The sequence below is a fragment of the Panthera tigris genome, chromosome C2 (assembly GCF_018350195.1).
Source record: "Panthera tigris isolate Pti1 chromosome C2, P.tigris_Pti1_mat1.1, whole genome shotgun sequence".
Taxonomy (NCBI): Eukaryota; Metazoa; Chordata; class Mammalia; order Carnivora; family Felidae; genus Panthera; species Panthera tigris.
The window spans coordinates 22648294-22674498 of NC_056668.1; the positions used below are offsets into that span (position 1 = coordinate 22648294).

The 26205-nt window shown below is 33.5% G+C and overlaps 1 protein-coding gene across 1 annotated transcript in view; it reads right to left on the reverse strand.

Moving 5' to 3' along the window:
- Positions 1–26205, reverse strand: part of NCAM2 (neural cell adhesion molecule 2) — a 223505-nt gene that overhangs the window by 157982 nt on the left and 39318 nt on the right. Inside the window, exons 6-8 of the mRNA XM_007075055.3 lie at positions 21050–21167; positions 7840–8000; positions 5558–5703 (exon numbers count right to left, since the gene is read on the reverse strand). Of these exons, the coding sequence (XP_007075117.1) occupies positions 5558–5703; positions 7840–8000; positions 21050–21167 (425 nt within the window). The remainder of the gene's footprint in view (positions 1–5557; positions 5704–7839; positions 8001–21049; positions 21168–26205) is intronic.

A 26205-nucleotide genomic window follows, 5' to 3' on the forward strand; every position in this document is an offset into this window, starting at 1 on the left:
AATTTTTATTTTATTTAAATCTTTTAAGTTTATTTTATTTTATTTTTTTAAATTTTTTTAACGTTTATTTATTATTGAGAGAAAGAGAGACACAGAGCATGAGAAGGGGACGGGTAGAGAGAGGGGGAGACACAGAATCTGAAATAGGCTCCAGGCTCCGAGCTGTCAGCACAGAGCCCGACGTGGGGCTCGAACTCACAAACTGTGAGATCATGACCTGAACCGAAGTCGGTCACCCAACCAACTGAGCCACCCAGGCGTCCCTTAAATCTTTTAAGTTTATTTATTTATTCTGAGAGTGTGGGAGGGGCAGAGAGAGAGAGAGACAGAGAGAGAGAGAGAGAGAGAGAGAATCCCAAACAGGCTCTGGTTGGATACTTAACCGACTAAGCTATCCAGGTGCCCCAACAATTTTTATTTTATAGTTTGGTATTTATTTTAATGATATTTAAAAATATAAGTAATGTGTCACCATGCTTTTGATTCCACAGGTATTTTTGGTTAGGATTAGAATAAATGAAAAACTAATTTAAAGAAAACTAAGTGTTTAACAGTATAACAGGCAGCACCATGCATATAGTGAAGAGAAAAGCTCACTGCCAAGGGACTGAAATTCAAAAAATTCTGCTTAAGACAGTTATAACTTATTGCTATACATTTCAAATACTTCTTATCAGTGTAGGGTGGGATTAATTTCTGGTAGAGGAAGGCCTATAATTTACTATGTAGGACAAGTATAACAGGAATAAAATAATTATAGATTCTGTATCTTAGGAGTGGATAAATGGCACATGTGAGATGACATCTCCCAGACAATATTACAAGCACTTTGTAATTATTACATAAAACATTCTATTCATATAGATGGGATTGCATGCTGTTAGTTTACCATTTTGTAAGAATTCTAGAAGTCAAAATCACTCCCTGTAGATCTTTTTACTTCCATTTACTCTTAACATAACAAGTAACAATATTTTTCTTTGAAAATGTTTAAAAGACACCAGGTTTATCCTATGAATCTGAAATCATATTTCAAAAATTTATGGACAAAGCACTGTTAAGTAATCTTGCTTTGTGGCATGTAGCATTTTTTCTTCCTATTTAATGACCTGTTTAGTTTTTCGTACAATGTGAGTCTATTTAGAATCAATATTTATTGCTATAGAATGTGGGAGTTCTACATGAGCCCAAAAGAAGGCAAATAATGAATCACTTCCTAGAGAAGAAACTTGGGGGGTGGGGGAGAAGACAGATCTGAGAGAATGCAAAGAAGTCTATGATATTTCTGGTCCTGATTTTGTGTCTCCCAAGAAGAAAGACCAGCCTTTCTTTAGCGTAAGAATCTATCCTCATCCCAAATAGGAAGCTGGAGCTCTCATCTGTACTTCCCTGCAGAGATCGAGATTGACACCAATCATACAATGATTAAGATGAAACTCAGATGCAGGTTCTGGACATTTTCAGCTTCCAAGAAGAATGTGATATATAGTTACCAGACCTGGAAGTTAGCGTGGTAAGACAAGTTCGTATCTGAGCCATTAAATTAATAGGGCTAGAGATGATTTTATTTTATTATTTTTTATTTACTTTTATATTTAGTGTGAGAGAATGTGAGTAGGGGAGAGGGGCAAAGGGAAAGGAGAGAGAAAATCTTAAGCAGGCTCCATGCTGACCTTGGAGCCCAATGTGGGGCTCAATCCCACAACCCTGGGATAATAACCTGAGACAAAATCAAGAGTCAGATAGTCAATGGACTGTATCACCCAAGGGCCCTATAGTAAATTTCTACATATTGCTATGGCAGAGAAGCACAAACTATAACAACTATGACACCATTCTGTTCTCGTGTTATTCAATGCAGCACATATGACAATGCTCACACAATTTTTGATCTGTGACAGCAGTCATTAATAGGTTTAATAGTCATTAATAGTCATTAATCATAATTAACATGATCATTTTCTCATGCATAAAATATCTAAAGACTGGATACCTCCAAGACAAGATAAAAAAAAAAAAAAAACTTTTAAGATGCTTGATTTGTATCTGGGATGTTGTTATGTGAACTCTCATTTTATCTTCAGAAATATTTTTCCAGGTATGTCTTATTATCCTGATTTAGACATGCAAAACCTGAGGTTAGATATAAGAGGTAATATAGTGAATGACACATCAACGTGACGAAATTAGGATTAAACTTTGATGTGTGACATTTTGCATGACTTCCCATACAAATTCATCAGTATTTATAATCTTACACATATTAACATGTCTTGATTAATAAGGATGATAATAAGGAATGATCTAAAGAAACTTTTAAAATAAATGGCAAGTATTAATGCCAGGGACTATGTCAACACACTGAAGACAAATACATAATCCCCAGGTCAACTCTGTGAAAGAAGCATGGTTTTATTTTAAAGATAAAGATTTTAGGGGTGCCTAGGTGGCTCAGTCGGTTAAGCGTCTGACTCTTGACTTTGGCTCATGTCATGATCTCATGGTTTGTGAGATAGAGCCCTGTGCTGGGCTCATCGCTGACGGTGTGGAACTTGTTTGGAATTCTCTCTCTTCCTCTCTCTCTACCCGTTGCTTTCTCTCTCCCTCTCTGTCTCAAATATATAAACTTAAAAAAATATTAGATTGCATAGTTTGTAAATTAGATTAGATTAGATTGCATAGTTTGTAAATTGCAAAACAATTTACAACTTTTAATCCATGGCTATTTTATATTCCACAACGATAGCTTTGGTTTTGTCTTAAACTTTATTGTATATACTTATATACTATTAAAATTATGTATATAGCATCTATTAAATGAAGAGGCTAGGGATTTCTGATTTTTATAAACAAATATATCTTAAGATGACTACAATATAATCTGTTAATAACAAGCTGTCGGTTTGATGGTTTCTGGATAACCCTGGTAAATCAATATTTTATGGAAAATTATAAATAATATTTTAGTTGCATGAAAATAAAGTGCTTAGAAATCTTCAATAAATGGATAACTAAAAGTTAGTGAAAACTGAAATTTCTTTAAAAATGAAGAACAAAATATTATTTTGAAGTAGCAATGAATATTAAGAAAATATTTTTAAAGTGGACACTATTTTTCTTACATATTACACATGCTTTTGAAACTTCCTAAAGTTTCCAAAATTACATATATTATTTTAAATGTAGACAAAATGCATTAAAGTGAATTAGAAGAGATAGTCATGAGTTTAAGAGAGCTCTGTGTTTAAGCACCATATTTTTTGTTGTAATTTCTGAAGGACACCATATTTGCGAGGATATTTTATGGTATGTTAATATGTATAGTTCAATCATTCTACAAAACTATAGCTACAGAAAACATCTGCATGTGAGCATATTCGAAATGCCTCATGATATCCACTTAGCTGAGTCTCCCCAAATTCTTGATCCACAAAATCATGAGCAAAAGAAAATGGTTGCTTTGTGCCACTATGTTCTGGGGTCATTTATTATGTAATAAGGATACCAGAACACAAACTGAGACAATATATATACAGTGTTTATTAAGATGCATTAACACAATGGTTGCTAGGCAGTGAACACTTCTCATGGACTCCTAACATTTATTCCATGGGAAGGGAGGTCTGCTAACATACCAGTCCTAGACTTTCCAAATTCTTAATAAATCTTTCCCATGAGGAAAGTTCTTTTCAAACAAAACGAGTTGATAATTTTTCATAACTACTAGAGAAGAAATTTCTGTATATAGTTTTGAGTGGCCTGGGGTTTAGACTATAAAATAAAATATCACAACCTTCTGGTTATTTGCTAACTTTTCATTAATAAAATAACTGAATATAATGTATCTTTCATTTTTGGTACACACATAAAGAAACATCTATTAAATGAAGAGTAAATACTACCTTTAAGATGAGAACTCTTAGGAATTTTAGAGTGGTCAGGAAAATAATGAAAACGTGAGTTAGGAATATGAAGGTATACTTAATAAGGCTTTATAGATATGAAAATCATTATTTTGAGAGTGATCTTGTCTCAAGAAATATACTAAACTGGCATAAAAACAATCACCTACAGTTTTATATATCTAAAATATAAGTCCTTTCAGATTTTGCAACTGTGCCATAATAATATCTATGATTTCCTGTTAATAAAAATTGAAAGCAAACTCTATATCATTTCTCTGGATTGCCAAAAGATATTTTATAAATTTGATTTTCAATTTTTATATATAAAATAAGTAAATAAAAACAGCATAACTATTACTAAAAGTGATACAAGGTCTTAAAAAATGCCATCATTTGGGATGCCTGGGTAGCTCAGTTGGTTAGGTGTCAGACTCTTGGTTTCAGCTCAGGTCATGATCTCACGGGTTCATGGTCGGAGCCCTGCTCCACGCTGACAGTGCAGGACCTGCTTGGGATTCTCTCTCCCTCTCTGTCTCTGCTTCTTCCCTGCTTGTGCACTCTCTCTCTCTCAAAATAAATAAACTTTAAAAAAAATGCCATCATGAGGAGAAAATGAGGTAAATAAGTGTGATATATCATATGTATAATATTATATATGATACATACATATATATATCATATATATGAATACAATTCTTGCAAAGAATAAATAGCAAATAAACAGGTAAATGGCTATTTTGTCAATTTATGGAGTCAGCATGTTAAAAAATTACATAACGTGTTAGAGGGACAGAAAGTATATTTCAAATAAGGTGGTTTCAAATTTTTCTGCTATCACTGTTGGTAAGTCAAATGCACTTATATTTCAGAAATAACTATGTTTTGCAGACCTTGATTTAAATTACTGAAAGGTTTAAAGGAGTTTCTCTTCAATATTGAGAAAAGAAATCTAAGCTTAATCCTACCCTCTTTCATCCGTGTAAAATGACAGTTCCATCGTATCATTAATTCACTCTCTTTTCTTTCTGTTTCACTTTCTTCTATACTTTGGAGTTTTATATCAGTAATTATGAAAAATAACAATAATGAAAACCTACTAATTCATTTCTTAGTAATTTGAATGCATTCTATTGACAGGTCACCAATTTACATGGGAATGACAATTGCCAGAATGCTGTTCACTTACTTCTCTTTCTTAGATTCTAAATTATATGAAAGCAGCAACCTAATCTTCTGCTACACGAAGACAATTCTAAAGAGTAAAGAGTTAATAACAACCAGCATCTGGAGAATGTAAATGACTTCCCTTTTCACAACACTGGGTACAGGAGGGGGGGATGTTAAAATTGCAATAAGAAAATTTACAGATTCGAAGTATGCCAAAAGTCCATGAAAGCAAACTTAAGAATATCAATAACCTAATATTTTGTGGCTTAATGAAAAACATCTTTAAATATTATACTTTCACTCTTTTCTCCCCTGACCTTATTTTTAGGCTGCCTGTGGTGGAGTTACCCTTTTAAAAATTAAACCATTTCTTGTATTCCTACAAGTTACTTGAGAAGCTGGAGTCCACGGTGAGATTTAATAATAGGCAAAAACTCTGAAAACACAAAGGTACTGAAAATCACTAGATATCGAGTTCCTGTTACCTTATCGCCTTCAGAAAACGTGATGCCATCTACGGCTCTTTTCCAAGTGATTTCTGGAATAGGCTCCCCTTCTGCTTCACATGTAAGCGTGACTTCACCGTTCTCATGTGTAGTCTCATTTTTAAGCTGTATTATGTGAGGCTGTACTGTAAAGAATATATACATTACTCAATCTGTATGGGAGGAAAATATTACCACTCAGACTTAAAAGCCATGGCAGGCATTTGAGTCCCCATGAGTCCAGTACAAAATTATCAACTTTGTGGCAGTTCCTGCATCTTGCTTTGCTTTAAAGGAGTGCCAAGAGACAGTTGAACGCACAGAAGAAAAAACTTTAAAAATAATTCTCATCGATTATCAGAAAAATAATTTGAAGTGGCTTAGAAACCAGCATACAAATTATGATTCCTTTCAAAATTTTGCAATTTAAAAGACACTTAATTATTTTTTCCCTCTCTTAATGCAATAAAATTAAAATTTCCAGTTTAAAAGTCTCAGAGTATCTATGTTTCTGTGTGTGTGTGTGTGTGTGTGTGTGTGTGTTTATGTGTGACATCAGCTTATTTAGTGATTATCTCTTATGCTCTAAAAATGATTTCACCAAAGAAGGAAAATGATGACTATATCTTGAAGATGTATGAAGTATAATTATGCATAATATTTAAAATATTTATGAAGTAAGTATATATACATGTTATTTTTTGATATTCCAATTGATTTATTTTCCCTTAGTTTATTTTAACAATATTTTAGGTATTTTGGCTAATAATTTCTTTATAATTATGACTTCAAAAATGAGAAAAAATGTCTCCTAATTTAAATTATTTTTATATTAAAAACTATGTCTATCCACAAATTTACATGACACCACAGAGCTTTATGATTGTAAAACTGTATAATCTGTACTTATATTTTGGTACACCACAAAAGGATAAAAGCTAGCACTTGTTATTTCATAAAAAGTAACAGTTTACTTAATCTTTAAATGGAATTAATCATGTAATATAAATAAGTTGTTTTAATCTGAGAAAATTAGGTTCCTATTATAGGAAATATGGCATATATACTTTTTACTAACTCAGTGTTTACTCCCTTGACTTTAATGGATTTAGGTAGATTTCTACTACATATATATTTGATTTTGTGTCAAACATAATATAAATTTGTTCAGTGTTACTATACAAAAGTGATTACAACAGCAATGTAGAATATCATGCAGTGTTTTCTATTTGAAAAGATGAAAGTATTAGAAACATTCTATTATTTATCTCTGTTCTCATTCACTGCCATCCTAATAAGAACAAAAACCTAATATTTCATAAGAGCTCTTTGATGCAAATTGAGAATATCTACCTTTTGGGATTATCTCAGAAACTATCATTTGTAATTAATTAATTAATTTTTATACTGAGTCATATTTATTTAGTGTAGGTTTTAAAGAGAATAACCTTGTTAAGTGAGGAATAGTGCTATAACAAGATAAGGGCTTCCTATAATTTCTAACAGTTTTAAGTTTGTTTACTTTTACCTCTGCATGAACCATTGTCCTTACTCTTAAAGAATCTTCCTTCTTTCCTTTCCCTGCCCTTTGTTGTGAAATCATTTTGATAAGTGTTTTGAAAAATGGAGAAAACATATTAATTATTACTAGTGCATTTAATTTTTAGTATTATGGTTGTTAAAGACAATGATATATTCTAAATACACTAGAAAAATTGCTTTTCTTCTTACAATCATATATGGAAGCTAAATCAATCATAATAATTTTAAAACCCTTACTAGTTATCTACTTTTTGTAAGTTCCCCAAAGAAGGCAATATGGCTCTTAGTAAATATGGAAGATATTCATATTTCCTTTTAAAAAAATGAAAAAAGGAGTATTTACTAATGGTTACACATAGACATTTCCTAATTATAGCTTTATAGAGGTATTGTTTTGAAGTATATTCAAAGTACAACTAATCTCAATATGTGTCACTTAAAGATTTATGAAGACCAACCCATATTATATATAAATTGTAACGGATCCCAATATGTGTAATTTAAATGAATTTTCTTCCATCTTCTGTTATGAGTCAGCCAATATTTTACAAGAATATACATGTATCGTTTCATGTAATTCTCAAAATAATTCTATCTGGTAGCTGCAATGCTAAAATATATTTCAGATGAGAAATGAGATTTAATTTTGGAAAGTTAGTGACATATAAGTAACAGAGTACAATTTGACTCAGACCTCCCTCTAGACATCATAATTTTAACCACTATGCTATAATACTTACCAAAGACCTGGAGGAATGCCTGTTTTTCATCTTCTCCTGCTTTATTTGTGGCCCTGCAGATATAAGGACCCCCATCACTATTAATTATGTTCCTGACAGTGAGTTCTGTATTGCTTCCTTTTAATATGTATTTTTCATTTTCTTCAATGAACTTGCCATTCCTAAAGAAGAAAACAGAGGTTGATCTTCATAAATCTGACTTCATAACTCAGAAGGAGATTGTACTCAATTTTTTGATCACTCATTGTCAATCATTTCATGGCTATTGATAGACAAGGCTATATTCCAATCACAAGTGTACTTTTAGTAGCGCAGTGAAAACTCAATTACTAGGCATTAAAATTATACTTGAAAACTGCTTTGGATTTAGAGACAAGAGTAACTTTTGAGCTATGTTGAAATCATAACACTCTTTTTCGGCAAAAAAGCACATTCGTTCTATTTTTACCTTATTAGCAAAAAAATTTTGTGTTGCTGATCTTAATTCTATATACACTTTTTATGTTGGTGAGTCAACACACATTTACTAGGTCCCTAGGACACATTTAAGATAGTTTCTATGGAAATATCCCTTAAAGAAGTTTCAAAGTAAATGCAATTTAAATACATTACCAATTTATATTGCAAATAAGTATTACCAATAAAGGGGTAAGATGAAACAATTATTTGCAAGTGCAGTTAGAGAAATTATGCTGAATATGATGACTTAATTCATTAATGAGAAGAAATCACTTTTCTTAGATATGTTCCCTCTTAGACATCAATAATTTTCAATATTTTCCAAGTTCTTTCTGAACTGAAATAGTCTTCACTCTCTTCCAATTCCAGTTTGTGTTGTCTGTTAAAACAATGTTTTTCAATTTTTGCCTGTAATACGTACAGTAAAAAAATATTTTAAATATATTTAAATCGTAAGCAATCCACAGTTCCCCTTAATATGTGTGGAACCTTCTTGTAATGTATATTCCCTTCCATTCAAGTTTATTCTCCTTATTTACTCTTCCTCCTCCTTTGTTCTCTTCAGTTTTCCTTCTATATTTTTTTTGTATGATGGTATTTTGAATGACTGAATTGATTGCAAGGCCCATGGATGTAAAATGTTTAGGATCTGTCCTTAGAGGATGGGGTATCTATTTGTCTACACAAGTTTAAATTTAAAAACAAATCTCTGAAAAAATTATTTTAAAAAATTCCTAGAATGAGAGAACATTTCTTCAACACACTAAATGATCATTCCAGTGAATTCTGGTTTCACTTAACCAAAAGCGAGGTATGGTGCATATCCTAATACAATACTTATCTTTCTATGACTCATTAGCATCTGTTTTTCCAGTTTCTACTGACATCTCTAAAGATATCATGAAATGTGCAAAAATATCATAAGAGTGGGGTCCAAAAGTAGGGTTTGTAAAATACCCAAAGCAAATGTATATCTATATATATATATAGATAGATACATAGATATCTCTCTCTATATATATATATAGATATATATGTTGCTCTGTATTTTTATATATTTTTATATTTTATGAATCTAAAACTAACAACAATGAAATATGATATTCCAGGCTTTTTGTCCAGAATGTAATATATATAGCCTTCATAGTAATTAGTGATATAATATATTTCTTACACTAGCCAAGCAGAAATTACTAATTTGTATAACCATAACAAAACAACAGTAAGAATAATAATAATACATAGAAATTTAAGCAATCTGGTTTATAATACACTTTCCCTATAAATTCTACCTGATTAAAAGCTCACAATTAGCTCATAGATGTCTATTTTCACTCCCACCGTCATTCACAGATTAGAAAACAAAAATTTTAAGTATAATTTTCACACCCCTTAATTCACAGATGAAGACAACTAGGTTCACACAGTAATATAAGAAGCGTAATAACTAAATTTTAGTGCTCTTTCTGATAAAGAGGGTTGTTTCTCTACCTCATGTGAAATATTGTGATAAATGTTTGAAGTACGGCAAATGAGTAAGACATGGCTACCTATCATGAAGAATTGATAATATGACTGGCAGTAACAGAGGATAAGGTAGATATCATTAATGAAGTTATTCATAACTTCTTGTATGTTAGGTAGGGGAAAGAGGGATCTACTGTAGTAGGAGAAAAGGCAAAAGATGAGTGAAATACTTCTAATTTTCATGGGGAAAATTATGATTTGGGCTTTGCAGTGGATGGGAAGATCTAGAAGAGATTTAGAGGAAATAAGTATATAAAGACTATGTTCCCTTCAAGAACTTCATTTAAAAATATCAGCAAGGGAACTAACCAAAGTAATAGTTTCTAAATTCCTCTCTCTTAACAAACTTCTGATATAGAATATACTTGTTATTATTCACAATCCACTTCTGGAGAATGCCATGTGTGCAAAAGACTTTCAAAGAATTCTGGTGGAATTATATAAGCTCATACTTGAAACTCAAACCACTTCTCTAAGTAATGCTTTTCTAGGCACAAGAAAATAGGTATGAGAATCACGGAATCCACCAGAAACTCCAACTCTACAAGAAACATAATGGCAATAAATTCATATCTTTTAGTACTCACTCTAAATGTCAATGGACTCAGTGCTCCAATCAAAAGACATAGGGTAATAGAATGGATAAGAAAAGATCCATCTATATGCTGTTTACAAGAGACCCACTTTAGACCTAAAGACAATGGACTAAATGTTTAAATCAAAAGACATAAGGTAACAGAATGGTTAAGAAAACAAAATCCATCTCTGTGCTGTTCACAAGAGACCCACTTTAGACCTAAAGACACCTTCAGATTGAAAGTAAGGGGATGATAACCATCTATCATGCTAATGGTCAACAAAAGAAAGCTGGAATAGCCATACTTACAGACATTAAAAAAAGACTGTAACAAGAGATGAAGAGGGCATTATATCATAATTAAGGGCTCTATCCACCAAGAAGACCTAATAATTGTAAACATTTATGCTCCCAATGTGAAAGCACCCAAATATACAAATCAATTTAGCACAAACATAAACTCATTGATAGTAATACCATCAGCATCCTTTCTTGATAAAAACCCTCAAGAAAGTAGGGATAGAAGGATCATACCTCAAGATCATAAGAGCCATATATGAAAGACCCAATGCTAATATCATCCTCAATAGGGAAAAACTAAGAGTTTTCCCCCTAAAGTTAGGAACAAGACAGGGATATCCACTCTCATCACTGTTATTCAAAGTAGTATGGGAAGTCTAAGCCTCCACCAATCAGACAATGCAAAGAAATAAAAAGCATCCAAATTGGCCAGGAGGAGGTCAAACTTTCACTCTTGGCAGATAACAAGATATACTATATGGAAAACCCAAAAGATTCCATCAAAAAAACTCTAAAACTGATCCATGAATTCAGCAAAACTGCAGGATATAAATCAATGCACAGAAATTGGTTGCATTCCTATACACCAACAATGAAGCAACAGAAAGAGAAATCAAGGAATCGATCCCATTTACAGTTGCACCAAAACCCATAAAATGCCTAGGAATAAATCTAACCAAAGAGGTGAAAAATCTATACACTGAAACTATAAAAAGCTTATGAAAGAAATTTAAGAAGACACACACAGAAAAGGAAAAAGATTCCATGCTTCTGGATAGGAAGAACAAATATTGTTAAAATGTCAATACTACCCAAAGCAATCCACATATTCAATACAATATCTATCAAAATAATACCAGCATTCTTCACAGAGCTAGAACAAACAATCCTAAAATTTGTTTGGAACCAGAGAAGACCCCAAATAGCCAAAGCAATCTTGAAAAAGAAAACCAAAGCAGGAGGCATCACAATTCCAGACTTCAAGCTATACTACAAAGCTGTTATCATCATGACAGTATGGTACTGGCACAAAAACAGACATTCAGATCAATGGAACCGAATAGAGAACCCAGAAATGGACCCACAAATTTATGGCCAGTTAATCTTTGACAAAGCAGGAAAGAATATCCAATGGAATAAAGACAGTCTCTTCAGCAAGTGGTGCTGGGAAAACTGGACAGCGACATGCAGAAGAATGAACCTGGACCACTTTCTTATACCATACACAAAAATAAACTCAAAATGGATGAAAGACCTCAATGTAAGACAGGAAGCCATCAAAATCCTTGAGGAGAAAGCAGGCAAAACCTCTCTGATCTTGGCCACAGCAACTTCTTACTCAACACGTCTCCAGCGGTAAGGGAAACAAAAGCAAAAATGAACTACTGGGACCTCATCAAAATAAAAAGCTTCTGTACAGCGAAGGAAACAATCAGAAAAACTAAAAGGCAACCGACAGAATGGGAGAAGATATTTGCAAATGACATATCAGATGAAGGGTTAGTATCCAAAATCTATAAAGAACTTGTCAAACTCAACACCCAGAAAACAAATAATCCAGTGAAGAAATGGGCAAAAAACAGGAATAGACACTTCTCCAAGGAAGACATGCAGATGGCCAACCGACACATGAAAAAATGCTCACCATCACTCATCATCAGGGAAATACAAATCAAAACCACAATGAGAAACAATCTCACACCTGTCAGAATGGCTAACATTAACAACCCAAGCAACAACAGATGTTAGCAAGGATGCGGAGAAAGAGGATCTCTTTTGCATTGTTGGTGGCAGTGCAAGCTGGTGCAGCCACTCTGGAAAACAGTATGGAGGTTCCTCAAAAAACTAAAAATAGAACTACCCTATGACCCAGCAATTGCACTAGTAGGCATTTATCCACGGGATACAGGTGTGCTGTTTCGAAGGGACACATGCACCCCCATGCTTATAGCAGCACTATCAACAAAAGCCAAAGTATGGAAAGAGCCCAAATGTCCATCGCCATTGGTGGATGAATGGATAAAGAAGATGTAGTATGTGTATATATATATATATATATATATATATATATATATACACACACACACACAATGGAGTATTACTTGGCAATCAAAAAGAATGAAATCTTGCCAATCTCAACAGCATGGATGGAACTAGAGGGTATTATGCTAAGCGAAATTAGTCAGAGAAAAACAAACATCGTATGATTTCACTCACATGAGGACGTTAAGATACAAAACAGATGAACATACAGGAAGGGGAGCAAATCAATATAAAAACAGTGATGGGGACAAAACATAAGAGACTCTTAAATATGGAGAACAGAGGGTTACTGGAGGGGTTGTGGGAGAGGGGGGATGGGCTAAATGGGTAAGGGGCATTAAGGAATCTACCCCTGAAATCATTGTTGCACTCTATGGTAACTAACTTGGATGTAGATTAAAGAGAGAGAGAGACAGAGAGAGGAAAGAGAGAGAGAATGAATCATGGAATTATGAAATTAGTGGAAATGATAAAGAAAGGAGGATAATTCCACTTTCAACCACAATGGAGTAACAGGGAACCATATATACCCTCTCATTGTAAACAGCAAACAACACTAGACACAGATTAAATAATAGTTTTCAAGTAGCTCAAAACAGTGACCTCAGAAGACCACCATATCCTGGTACTTGAAGAGTGTTTCCAGGCTGCGGCTCACAGAGGGAGAGTCCAAACACAGCTAGGGAGAGTTCTCAGTAGGAAGTGGTTAAAGTAGCTAGAATTTGTGGATCAGTGAATGTAAGAAAAAAGAGCTACACAAGAAAGATAGTAGAGAGATCTGCAATGTGTTCCTAACCAATTTTTAACTGAATACTTATCAGTAATTGCATGCCAGTAAGACCTTCCAAAGAAAGGGAAATAACCATTGGAAAAGATAAAGCACAACAATCCCAGAACCAGGAATAATTTGCATCTCAACCATCCAGAGTAGAGAAATTTCCTAAAATGCAGGACATTAAGTCACCCCTTTTAGAAGAATATTGCCTCAATAACAGAAGCATATTAATCCCAGGTTGTAGTTGCACTAAAAGAGCCTAAACGCAATCTTCAAAACATCAAACTTTTCTCAAGCTATTTCTGTATCTAAAAACAAAGTAAGAAAATACAAAAACAATCACCACTCCAAACATAAAATCCTTAATATCTGCACCCAATCAAAAATTACCAGGATAGTATATAACTGGGAAAATATGACGCATAACAAAGAGAAAATTCAGTCAATTAAAAAGATCCAGAAATGACATAGATTATCAAGTTAGGAGAAAATACTGTTAAAATAACAGTTTCTTGTTGAGAAGTGAAGGTTTTATACCCTATATCAGGCACCCCAAACCTTGGGACCTACACTGTAGAAATGAACACCCAAAACCAGCTGACTCTGCAAAGCAAAAGGGCTTACATCCAGGACATCCAAAAGGCTATGGAAAATGAAAAGTTTGCTTTTAAAAAAAGTCTTACCCAGACTTACTCATGCCAGGAATCTACAAAAAATGCAGTTTTGAAAGCACCTTTCTATATGCAATGAAAATTCATTAGCTAATGTTCAAGAATGTGCTGGAGACACAGGGACCTTGTAGGACTTTCTCCAGAGGAGAAGATGCTGGTCGGCACCATTTTTAAATTCTCACTCAACATTTCTAGTGTTGTAGGGCTTCTCCACCCCTGTGCTCTCCCACAGTCCTACTGCAGCTGCCTGGCTTGCCCTGCCCATGAGCTCTGCCAGTCTTATTATTTCCAGTTGGCTCACTCTTGTTCTGGGCTCCCTCCGGGCTCCCTCACAGCCTCTCTGAAGCCAGCAGGCTCACTCTTCCCACATGCTGTGTATCCCTGGGCCCTGCAATAGCAAGCTTCCCATTCCGCCCATGGGTTCTACCTTATTAAAAATAAATTATGCTACATAGATAAGCACAAATGTGAAAGAGTCAACCAAGAACTCAGGCAAGGTTGAATCATAGTTCCATCATGTGCACCAGGGCACTCCTCTAGAATGGGAGAGGTAGCTGTTCCATCTAATACACAGAAACAAAAATATGATGGAGAAAAGGAAAATTGGAAAGCAAGAATACACTCCAAAAGAAAAAAGAAAAACAAGATAAAACCCAGAAAAGAAAAAAAAAATCCTTGATAAAAGAGAGATAAGTAATTTACCTGACAAAGAGTTCAAAGTAATGGTCATAAAGATGTTCACTGAATTGGAAGAAGGATAGATGAACACAGTGAGAACTTCAAACAAAGAGACAGAAAATGTAAGAAAGTGTCAAACAGAAGTCACAATACCGAAGAATACAATAACTGAACTAAAAAAAATACACTAAACTAAACTAAAGAATTTCAACAGCAGTTTAGATGAGTCAGAAGAACACATCAGCAACCTGGAAGACAGGGCAGTGGAACTCACCCAAAGAGAACAACTAAAAAAACAACAATAAAAAGGGAATTTTAAAAAGTGAAGATAGTTTATGGGAACTATGGGACAACATCAAGTGGCATAACATTCACATTATAGAGTCCTAGAAGAAGAGAAAGAGAAATGGATACTTTAAGAAATAATGGCTGAAAATTTAACCAACCTAGGGAAGGAAAGAGACATCCAGGCCCAGAAAGAACAAAGAGTTCCAAAGAAGATGAAACCAAAGAGATCCACATCATGACACATTATAATTAAAATGTTAACAGTTAAAGAAAAAGAGAAAATCTTAAAGTTTGCAAGAGAACAACATGATACATATAAAGACTATCATAAAAGTACCTATAAGACTATCAGTTGATTTTTCAGCATAAACCCTTCAGGCCAAAAGAAAGTGGCATGATATATTCAAAGTGCTGAAAGGAAAGATTGCCAACCAAGAATATTCTCCCAGCAAGGCTATCATTCAAAATAAAGGAGAGATAGTTTTCCAGACAACCAAAAGTTAAGTGATTTCATACCATTAGACCAGCCTTACAAGAAATGTTGAAGGTACTTCTTCAAGCTGAAAATAAAAGGTACTAACTAGTAAAAGAAAATATATGAAACTAAATATCTGATTGGAAAAGCCAAATTTACAGTAAATATAGTGGATCAACCACTTAAAAATTTACAAGGAAGGTTAAAAAACAAATGTAAAATCAACTATAGTTATAATAATTTGTTAAGGTATACACACACACAAAAGATGTAATATATAACATCAGAAACATAAAACATGTGGTGGGGGAATAAAAATCTAGAGTCTAATATGTATTCAAAATTATGTTGCTATCAACTTAGAACAAAATGCTACACTGTCTGTTATATGGGAACCCTAGTAGACACACAAAGGATAATGGGAAAGTAATCTAAACACAACACTATAAAGAAGTATCAAACCACAAGGGAAGAGAGCAAGAGAAAAAAGAAAGGAACAGAGAGGAACTACAAACCATTCAGAAAACAATGAAAAAAAAGGCAATAAGTACATACCTATCAATAATTACTTTAAATGCAAATGGACTAAATTCTCCAATCAAAAGATAAGTGACTAAATGGAAAAAAAAAAGACCTATTGATGTGTTGTCTATAAGAGACTCACTTCAGATCTAAGGACACAGAGATTTAAAGTGAAGGGATCGAGGGATGCCTGGATGGCTCAGTTGCTTAAGTATCTGACTTTTGATTTAGGCTCATGTCATGATCTCAGGGTCATGAGAGATTGAACCCAGCATCAGGCTCCATGCTGAACATGGAACCTGCTTAAAAATTATCTCTCTCCCTCTGCCCCTCTCTTCAACTCACATGTGCTCTCTCTCTCTTTCTAAAATAAAATAATAGTTAAAAAACAAAGTGAAGGGATAGGAAAAGATATTCCATGCAAATTAAAATGAAAACAAAGCTATACTATATCAGACAAAATGATGACTTTAAAACAAGTACTACACATGTAACAAGGAAGGCATTAAGTAATGGTAATGGGGTCATTACAAAATGAGGATATAACATTTGTAAATAATTATGTGCCCAATATAGGAATACCTAAATATATAAAGCAGGTATTAAGAGACCTAAAGGTAAAAATTGACAGCAAGACAATAAGAGTAGAGGACTTTAATACCCCATTTACACCAACAGATCTATCATCCAGACATAAAATCAATAAGAAAAATTGGCCTTAAACAGCACATTAGTCCAGATGGACTTAATAGATATAAACAGAACAGTCCATTTAAAAGTAGTAGAATACATGTTCTTCTCAAGTGACATGGAACATTCTCCAGGATAAATGGCATTAGGCTACATACAAGTCTCAATAAATTTAAGAAGATATTTCACATACCAAGCATCTTTTCTAACCACAATGATATGACACTAGAAATCAGTTACAATAAAAAAAAAACTGGAAAAATCCCATAAAAAGGAAGCAAATCTTGCCATTTTTCACAACACAAATGGATCTTAAATGTGTTATGCTAAGTGATACAAGTCAGACAGAGAAATATAAATACCATATGATTTCACTTACATGTGGAAGCTGAAAAATAAAACAAGTGAACAAATAACACAAAACTATCTCCTGGATACAGAGAATGGATTGGTAGATATCAGAGGGTAAAGGAATTAGAGGGTGGGTGAGATGGGTGAAGGGAATCAATTGCATGGTGACAGATGGTAACTAGACTCACTATGGTGATCACTTTGAAATTTATATGAAAATCAAATTATGATTTACACCTGAAACTAATAATGCTATATACCAATTTGCCTTGGAAATAAAGTCCTCCATCAAATGTGTAGAGATAAAAAATAGAAGGATGAAAAATACTCTGGTGGATCTGAAAGTAGATTAAACATTACAAAAGAAAAATAATCAACAATTTTGAAAATATATCAATATAATTTAGTGAACTTGAAGACATAAAAATTTGCAAAAACAAAAAAAAAGGGCTGAAAGTTCTATCTGATATCATTTTATTCCTAAACAAATTCCTTTAATAATTTTATAATATTGATATGATGTTGATAAATGTATAAACACATACCAGAGCTTCAAAAGACATGAAACAAAACAGAGAGAACTGAGCACAGAAAAATAGACAATGCTTGTAAAATCATTAAGGATATAGAAGATGTGAACAATATTAATCAACCAGCTGACCTATTTGATATTTAGAGACTACTCCATACAACAGTGGAATATATATTCTTTTCAAGTGCACAAAGAACCTTTAAAAATTTAGATTATAAAATGAGACCCAATAAATTTAAGCAAATTGATATTATACAAAGTATGTTTTATGACAATTAAGAAATTCAGTTAGAAACTAGTAGCAGAAATATATATGAAATATACTCAAATATTTGGAAACAAATTAACAACATTCTAAATAACCAATGTCAAAAATAACATTACAAGAACAGGTTTGAAGGAGCACTTGCACCCCAATGTTTACAGCAGCCTTATCAATAATAGCCAAATTACGGAAAGAGCCCAAATGTCCACTGACTGATGAATGGATAAAGAAGTTGTGGTATATATGTAAAATGGAATATTACTCAGCCATCAAATAAATGAAATCTTGCCATTTGCAATGACATGGATGGAGCTTGAGTGTATTATGCTAAGTGGAATAAGCCATTACAGAAATACCATATGATTTCACTCATATGTGGAATTAAAGAAATGAAACAGAGGGACATATAGGAAAGGAAAAAACAAAAACAAAAAAAGGGGGGCGGAAACAAACCATTAAGAGACTCTAACAACAGAGAACAAACAGGGTGGTTAGAGGGAGGTGGGTGGGGATGGGCTAAATGGGTGTGATGGGTATTAAGGTGTGCACATGTGGTGAGCACTGGGTGTTAGGTGTAGTGATGAATCACTAAATTCTACACCTGAAACCAATTTTACACTATATGTTAACCAACTAGAATTTAAGTAAAAATTTTGAAAAGTAAAAAAAGTATAGAAAGGCAATACTGTAAATGACTTAAAGCTAGTAAAAACAACTGGAATGAAATGGACACATTGCTGAAAAGATATACATCACAAGAGACCACTAAAGACAAAGGTATTCCTGGGATAGACCCAGATCTGTGAAATAACTTGAATTTGTAGTTAAACCTCTACACAAGAAAAGTTCTAACACAGGTGGTTTCACTGTAAATTTTCCCAAATATTTAAGTAAAAAATAGTTAGTATTATATACAAACTCTATCAGAAAACCAAAGAGGAAACACTTCCCTAACTCATTCTATGAATTCAGTGTTTCCCTGATCCCAAACAAGTCAAGAATAAGAACACAATAAAACAATATCTCTCATAACCGTGAATGTGGCAATTTTCACAAATTATCTGCATAGTAACTCCAGCAATACATAAAAAGGACAATATAGCATAATCAAGTGGGTGTAATCCAAGGAATGCAAAATTATTTTAACATTTGGAAATCAATGGAATTCACTGATCTAACTGGCTTAATGCTAAAAATCTATATGGTATTTTCAACAGATGTAGAAGAACCATTTGAATGGCACAAGGGGAGAGATATTTTAGAGTAGCTGCCCTTTCTCCCACTTTAGCTTTCATGTCACCAAGTGTTCCTGATTATCTTTGTGAAAACTTCTTATTTTTCCCCACTGTTTGGTCCTCAACTATTTCCCTTATAGGCTGCACTTATTTCCCTTGGATATAGTATCTCTGTGCAACAGGTACTGGATCCAGGTACTGGATCCTTCTCGCTGGGCTGCTTCCCTACATTACTTAATGTTTATAGTATTTTACATTTTTTTTAGCAAGGATAACATGCTTATAGCCCTACATAAATAGGTCAAAATAAAAACTTCTAATGCTAATTTTCACTCTGTCAATGTCACTACCATATACTTCCATTCGCCCATTCTATATTAAATATCCAGAGAATAGAACTATTATTATTTACACCATTATAGACATTAAACTAATGTCATATGAAGATATAAAGATTAAAAAATGTAGATTTAAATGATTTATTATGTTAGCCTCAGAATCTGATTTATTCTAGCCTGTATGATAATTACGTTTCCACTTAAATATGAGAATTTTGAACAAATGTTGAACTTTAAGACAGAAATTTAAACAGAAGGAAGTCTCTCTGGAAAGATATAATGATGAGAATGAGACTCTAGAACAATATTTGTTCATTGTAATGAATGGTCCAAGAGCTTTCCTGTGCTGCAATTAGATGTAATATTGACTCTTTAAGATACACACTAGAAACCAGAAGTCTCTGAGATACATGATTATTATCTGGGGTGAATATGTTAATGTTTGATGTGTAATCCTTTTAAAAATACCAACATTATGTTACAAAGGAATCAGTTTGCAAAGAACATCTAAAAACACCTATTTAAAGAAATATCTCGTTCATTGCTACCTGCTATATTAAATGAATAAAGGTTTGGAACTTGCAGAATATCAGTAAATGTTCAGGAAGTGACAGAATAAAATAAAATTGGATTGCAATTATTCTTCTTTAGTATTTTTTTAAACCTAATCCTTACAATTGGCCCATTTTTGACAATGTGGAATATATTTTTACTTATTGTTTTCTTATGATTATTCTTACACTATTTGGTTTGTGAAGTGTAGAAGAGATTCTATAAATATTTGTAGCTATGCTTAAGTAGTAACCCGAATTAATAACTAGTATGAATTTATAAAATTGTCCATCTGTAAAGTTTCATTGTCTCCCTTTTAACAGTTAAAGCCACAACCTAAAAGAATGACAACGTTGATATCTGTTTGATGTTAATAAAAATGAAGTAACATTTAACAATCCTAAAAATATATATATATATAAGTAAACTGTTAAAGACTGGACTTAGGATAGAGTGTTTATTCATTTGATGAAGTAAGCTTTTTAAAAATGACATTAAATTTATGAAAATTTAACTGCACATAATTAGCTTTTTTTCTGAATAATACAGTCCATAAAGAAAATATATAATTGAATTGAATAGAATACACTTTTATATACATACAACAATGGTGCCATTAATGCTAGCATTCCTATTTCCATATAGTCTCTAGCTGTAACATTAATGTGGCTGAATCAGTCATAGGCGTCCTTGGGCCCATTTTGGGCAGAAGCCTGCATTCTAGAAAGAATAACCAGTGCAATGGGTGTAGTCTTTGACTTGGGTTAAATCACTCTGTTAATCTCTTTTACAATTTAACTAAAAACAAAACTGTCATAAACTTCAAATGAAACTCCAAAGAATGCTCTTATTCTTGATAAAATAAGATCAGAAATATTTTTCCATGAGATTGATCCTGGACACAAGCCAGAGGATATGTATCTGTAACCTACCTGTACCAGGAGATGGAGGGTTCGGGAGAGCCAGAGGCCCTGCAGGATAATGTCATCTCTTCTCCTCTCTCTGCTGTGGCATTAAAGGATTTCTGAGGCATTGTGATCGCTGGCGGCACTGAAAAAAGAGATGAACACAGATTAAATAGAGATGAAAAACATTTTATAAACACCATTGGGACTTTCTTACAGGTACTTTTTGTTGTTGCTAATTTTAAGCTTTAAAACTTTATTGTTTACGTCTGTATTTATATCAACAGGACTGACTTGGTTGCACAGTAAAATAACTTTAAGACCACTGATCTGCGTGCCATGTACAATAATGAGATAATTCGTTCTAATGCTATTGTATTATTTTTAATCTATCAAACTAAACAAGAAAGTAGACATTTTAACCAATTTATATGTATACTTTTTTGAAATATTTCTCAGAAAAAGACAGACAATACTATCCTGACTTACATCAATACTGAGATCTACTTGGAGCATAAATGGATTTCCTATTTGAGTTCTCATCGGTATATGTAATTCTATAAGCAATTATTCACCGCTTCAAGACAGGGCTTTCAAATTAGGTGTCAAGCCATAATGTTCTTTCTGATTAACTGCACTTAATTTCTTCACACAACTATAGAACATTTTATGAAGAGAAACTGCTCAAGACATAGAGAGTATGAAATAGATTTTCATGAACAATTCAATTTTAAAAATTAAGCTTCCCCAATTTCTAACTAATTACATTGCAAAAACTGTATATGCTGCACATTTCGGACATGTTGAAACTGTTACTAAAATGTACTGTTTGCAATAAACAAATCAATAGCATCCATAATAGAAACTAAATTTCAAAGTACAGCATAAATTTTGATTTAATGCACGCTTTTATGATTTTCAATTAAATGACAAAATGATGCTCTTAAAATTAATTATATTAGTAGAATTGTTTTTTACATATTTAGAAGTGTGATAACAACTGGGGTGCCTGGGTAGCTCAGTTGGTTAGGCATCTGACATTGACTCAGGTCAAGATCTCGCATTTGTGGGTTCAAGCCCCACAACAGGGTCTGTGCGGACAGCCCAGAGCCTAGAGCCTAGAGCCTAGAGCCTGCTTCAGATTCTGTGTCTCCCTCTCTCTCTCTGCCCTTCCCCTACGCACAGTCTGTTGTTCAAAAATAAATAAACATTAAAAAAAAGTGTGACAATAACTAAATATCTCGTTTATTGCTACAATAGCATTCAGGTCAGCATTCATGCTGTATTGTTGATGCTGATGGTGCGGATAGGAACTGATATGTATCTTAGCAATTAAGCGCAATAAATCAAGTCTCTGCCTTTATGAATTTAAATACAAGGTACATGATCTGACATGCTGTCTCTAAAATAACATAATAATTACACGTATTACAATAGGATGGACTTTTTTTCAGACATTAACTCTGCATTTTAAATACATTGAAATTTGACTTTCTGTATCTAGTTTTCCTTCTTTTGTAATTATGGAAAAGAACACTTTAATCAAAATGTATTGCCTTTCCTTTTCTTATGATAAACATAGGTGCAAGAACACTGTCACTATTTTTATTACAACAATAAATATTTTAACCATTAAATAATTACAATGAAAATGTACTTCTTAATAGAAATCCTCTCTAGAGCAAAGTATTTGTGTAAATAGAAACACCTCCAATCGGAGAATCACATGCTCCAGTTCTTGTCCTATGACTGTTACTCGCTTAAACAAACTATTTGTTCCTTATCATAATTCTCTTTTCTATAAACTGAACTGCAAGATGATCTGCAAGAACTGACAAATCTTAATGTTTACATGTTATGATACAGTAGCTCTACTAATGAAATGGGTGTTCTTACTTAGAGTGTGCACTTGTAGAACAATATTACTATTGCATATTTATACAGTAGTAATTTGAAGAGTAATTCCAGAACTATTCTGAAGGATAATAGCCTCAAAACCTGCAGAAGTTTTCACTAGTTCTGATGCCAAGATGTGCAGGGAATTTGTTAGCCACTGTGTTAGACTATAGAGCACTTTTACGTATATTATCTTTGGTTCAGAATTTGCTATTGAGTTGGATTAAACAATTTTAAAAGGGATTACAATTATATTTCATCCAAATTTCTTGTCTCATAAGACCCATATGTAGTATGTTTTTTCTACTCTATTTTACCTTCTTAAAAATACTTTTTTTTTGTATTTGACTATATCCGAAATATCTAGTTCTAATAACTTTACGAAGATTTATATTGTGTATATTATGTAGTCAATCCTTTCTGATAAATTTCGGTTTTCATTCTTCAGCTTCAAGACACATGAGAACGTGTAGGGAAGTGGCTCCAGAACTCACTTAGACAAAGGTTTTGGCCCACCTTCATGTTACAATTAATTCCCTTTGCTGGCTGCAGAGGCACCAAAGATACCTCTAATTTGATGGCTTAATTCACTTGCATCAACAATGACATCCAGCGGTTCCATTTGCCTTCTGTGTCTTGCAGTCTTCCTCTATGCACTGTCCCTAAATATGTCTCAGAAGATGAAGAACATTGTACTAAGCATGGAATACTCACGTGATTCAAGTTGATCAGAACAATAATCCCTCCAAATTTATTCGGGATAAGGAAAACAACTTCCCAATCCCCAATCACCACCACTGTCAGGAAAGCTACTCTTTTATAACGCATTGATTAATCAGATCTGGCCAAAATGTATGTCATCAAATGAATTCACATGTATGTCCTCTCTCTGGCAGAGGACTACTAACATGAAGACTCATGGTCCTTTCTTATTTACTTTTCCTTGCTTGCACTCTTAAGGCTGTGTGGCATTCAGAAATTAGCGTAAGGGAGGATTTGAAAAAATCGTAGAATGGTCAGCACCAGGCATCTGTCTCCCTACCTAGGCAGCAATTGCACAGACAGAATCTGTCTAATGTAACTATCCTGGATCTCTGGAGTCTATGGTAGGCTTGCAGCTTCCACAGGGAGGCATGGAAGGTAAGTTGCAAGCAATATCTCAAACAGGTATCTGTATAGCCATCTTCATAGCAGCATTATTCACAATATTTAAGAGTGGAAGCAATACAAATGTCCGTAAATGAATAAATGGATAAGCAAAATGTGTTATATGCACAGAATGGAATACTATTCATAAAGTTAAGGGGAGCCTGGGTGGCTCAGTTGGTTGAACATCTGACTCTTGATTTTGGCTCAGGTCATGATCTCAGGGTCATGGGATCTAGCCCTGTTCTGGACTCTGTGCTGAGTGTGCAGACTGCTTAAGATACTCTCTCTCTCTCTCTCTCTCTCTCTCTGCTCCTCTCGCCCACTTTCCATTTCTCTCTCTAAAATTAAAAAAAAAAGAAAAAATTTAAAAAAAGTTAATTCTGACATATACTTCACATGGATGAACCTTTAGGATGCTATGCTAAGTGAAATACCAGTCACAGAAAGACAAATACTCTATGAATCCACTTATTATGTACTTGGAATAGTCAAAATTATAGAGACAGAACTTGAAATGGTGGTTGCTGGGAGCTCTTGGGAGGGGGGAATAACAGGGAAAATATGGAGAGGACAGGAGGTGAAAGAAGGGAATAGGAAGTTATTGTTAAATGGGTACAGAGATTCAGTCTTACAAGAGGAAAAGAATTACAGAGATGGATGGTGCTGGATGGTGCACATTATGAACATATTTAATGCCACATAACTTATACTTTAAATGGGTTAAGATCATAAATTTTATGTTATGTGATTTTTACCAAAATGAAAAATAAGAGAAGGGGAAAAAAAGTCACATAAGCTATCTTAGTCCTTGGCCAAGAGAAGAAATAGTCTATGTTCATGCTTAAGTACCTGGTATTTTTTTAACGTTTATTCATTTTTGAGGGAGACAGACACAGAATGTGAGTGGGTTAGGGGCAGAGAGCGAGGGAGACACAGAATCCAAAGCAGGCTCCAGGCTCTGAGCTGTCAGCACAGAGCCTGAAGTGGGGCTCTAACCCATGAGCCATGAGATCATGACCTGAGCCAAAGTTGGATGCTCAACCATCTGAGCCGCCCAAGCACCCCTAAAGTACCTGGTATTTTTAACATTCTATATTGTTGGTCTCAATGTATATGGAACATAACTTAATTTCTTTCCTCAGGTTTTTCCATGAGTTCATTAACACATGGTTCTTTCTACTTTATATAAGCACTGAAGAGAGAAAAATGAACCAACCAAGAAGCCACCTATGCAAACTTGATTCATAGTATTCAGGGATGCTAGAAAATTGTATTTTTTTAATTTTTATTCTAAGACTCCTTCTTTGATATGGAAGCAAGTATCCTCATTCTGCAACTTACCTCTTCAGCAATTTTTCATATACTTAATTGCTTATAATATCATATAGTAAAAAAAATGATTGATATTTTAATATTATGTAGACTCTCCCTATGGAATAAGATATTTAAATTATGGACAATGCATTCTCATCATGATTTTGATCATCATTACTTTCCAGTAGTCTTATTATGTCTCAATGTCTCATGTGTGCATTTTTTTTTATTTGTTCTATTTTTATTTGTTTGTTTTGCTCTTCTGCTTCACAGGTTATTATATCATCTAACACCTCTCAATTTTTTTCTTTCTTCTTTTTTTTTTCTATTTTTCCTTATGCTTATTTATTTTGAGATGAGGGGGAGGGGCACAGAGAGAGGGAGAGAGAATCCCAAACAGACTCCACACTGTCTGCATGGAGCCCGATGTGGGCTTGAACTCATGAACCATGAAATCATCACCTAAGCCAAAATTAAGAGTCAGACTGAATCACCCAGGTGCCCCACACCTCTCAATCTTCATTGATTCTGGTTATTTGTAATAATCCTTCCTCTTATATTTATGAGAATGGTTAATTTAAAGTGCTACTTGGTAAAAATAAGTTTTCTTTGGAATACAACAAAATTTTAACAAATACAGAATGTCAAATGATTAACATAAAGAAAAGCTAATTAATTGTATAATTTCATTTGGAAAAAATCTAGCTTCTTGGTTACAGCAGACTAAGCATTGTAGTCAGTTCTTTTCAAATAAACAGTGGTTTCTAATGTGGAGTGTCAGCATACTTATTACTGTCTTGCATAAAATCCAATCAATATTTTTT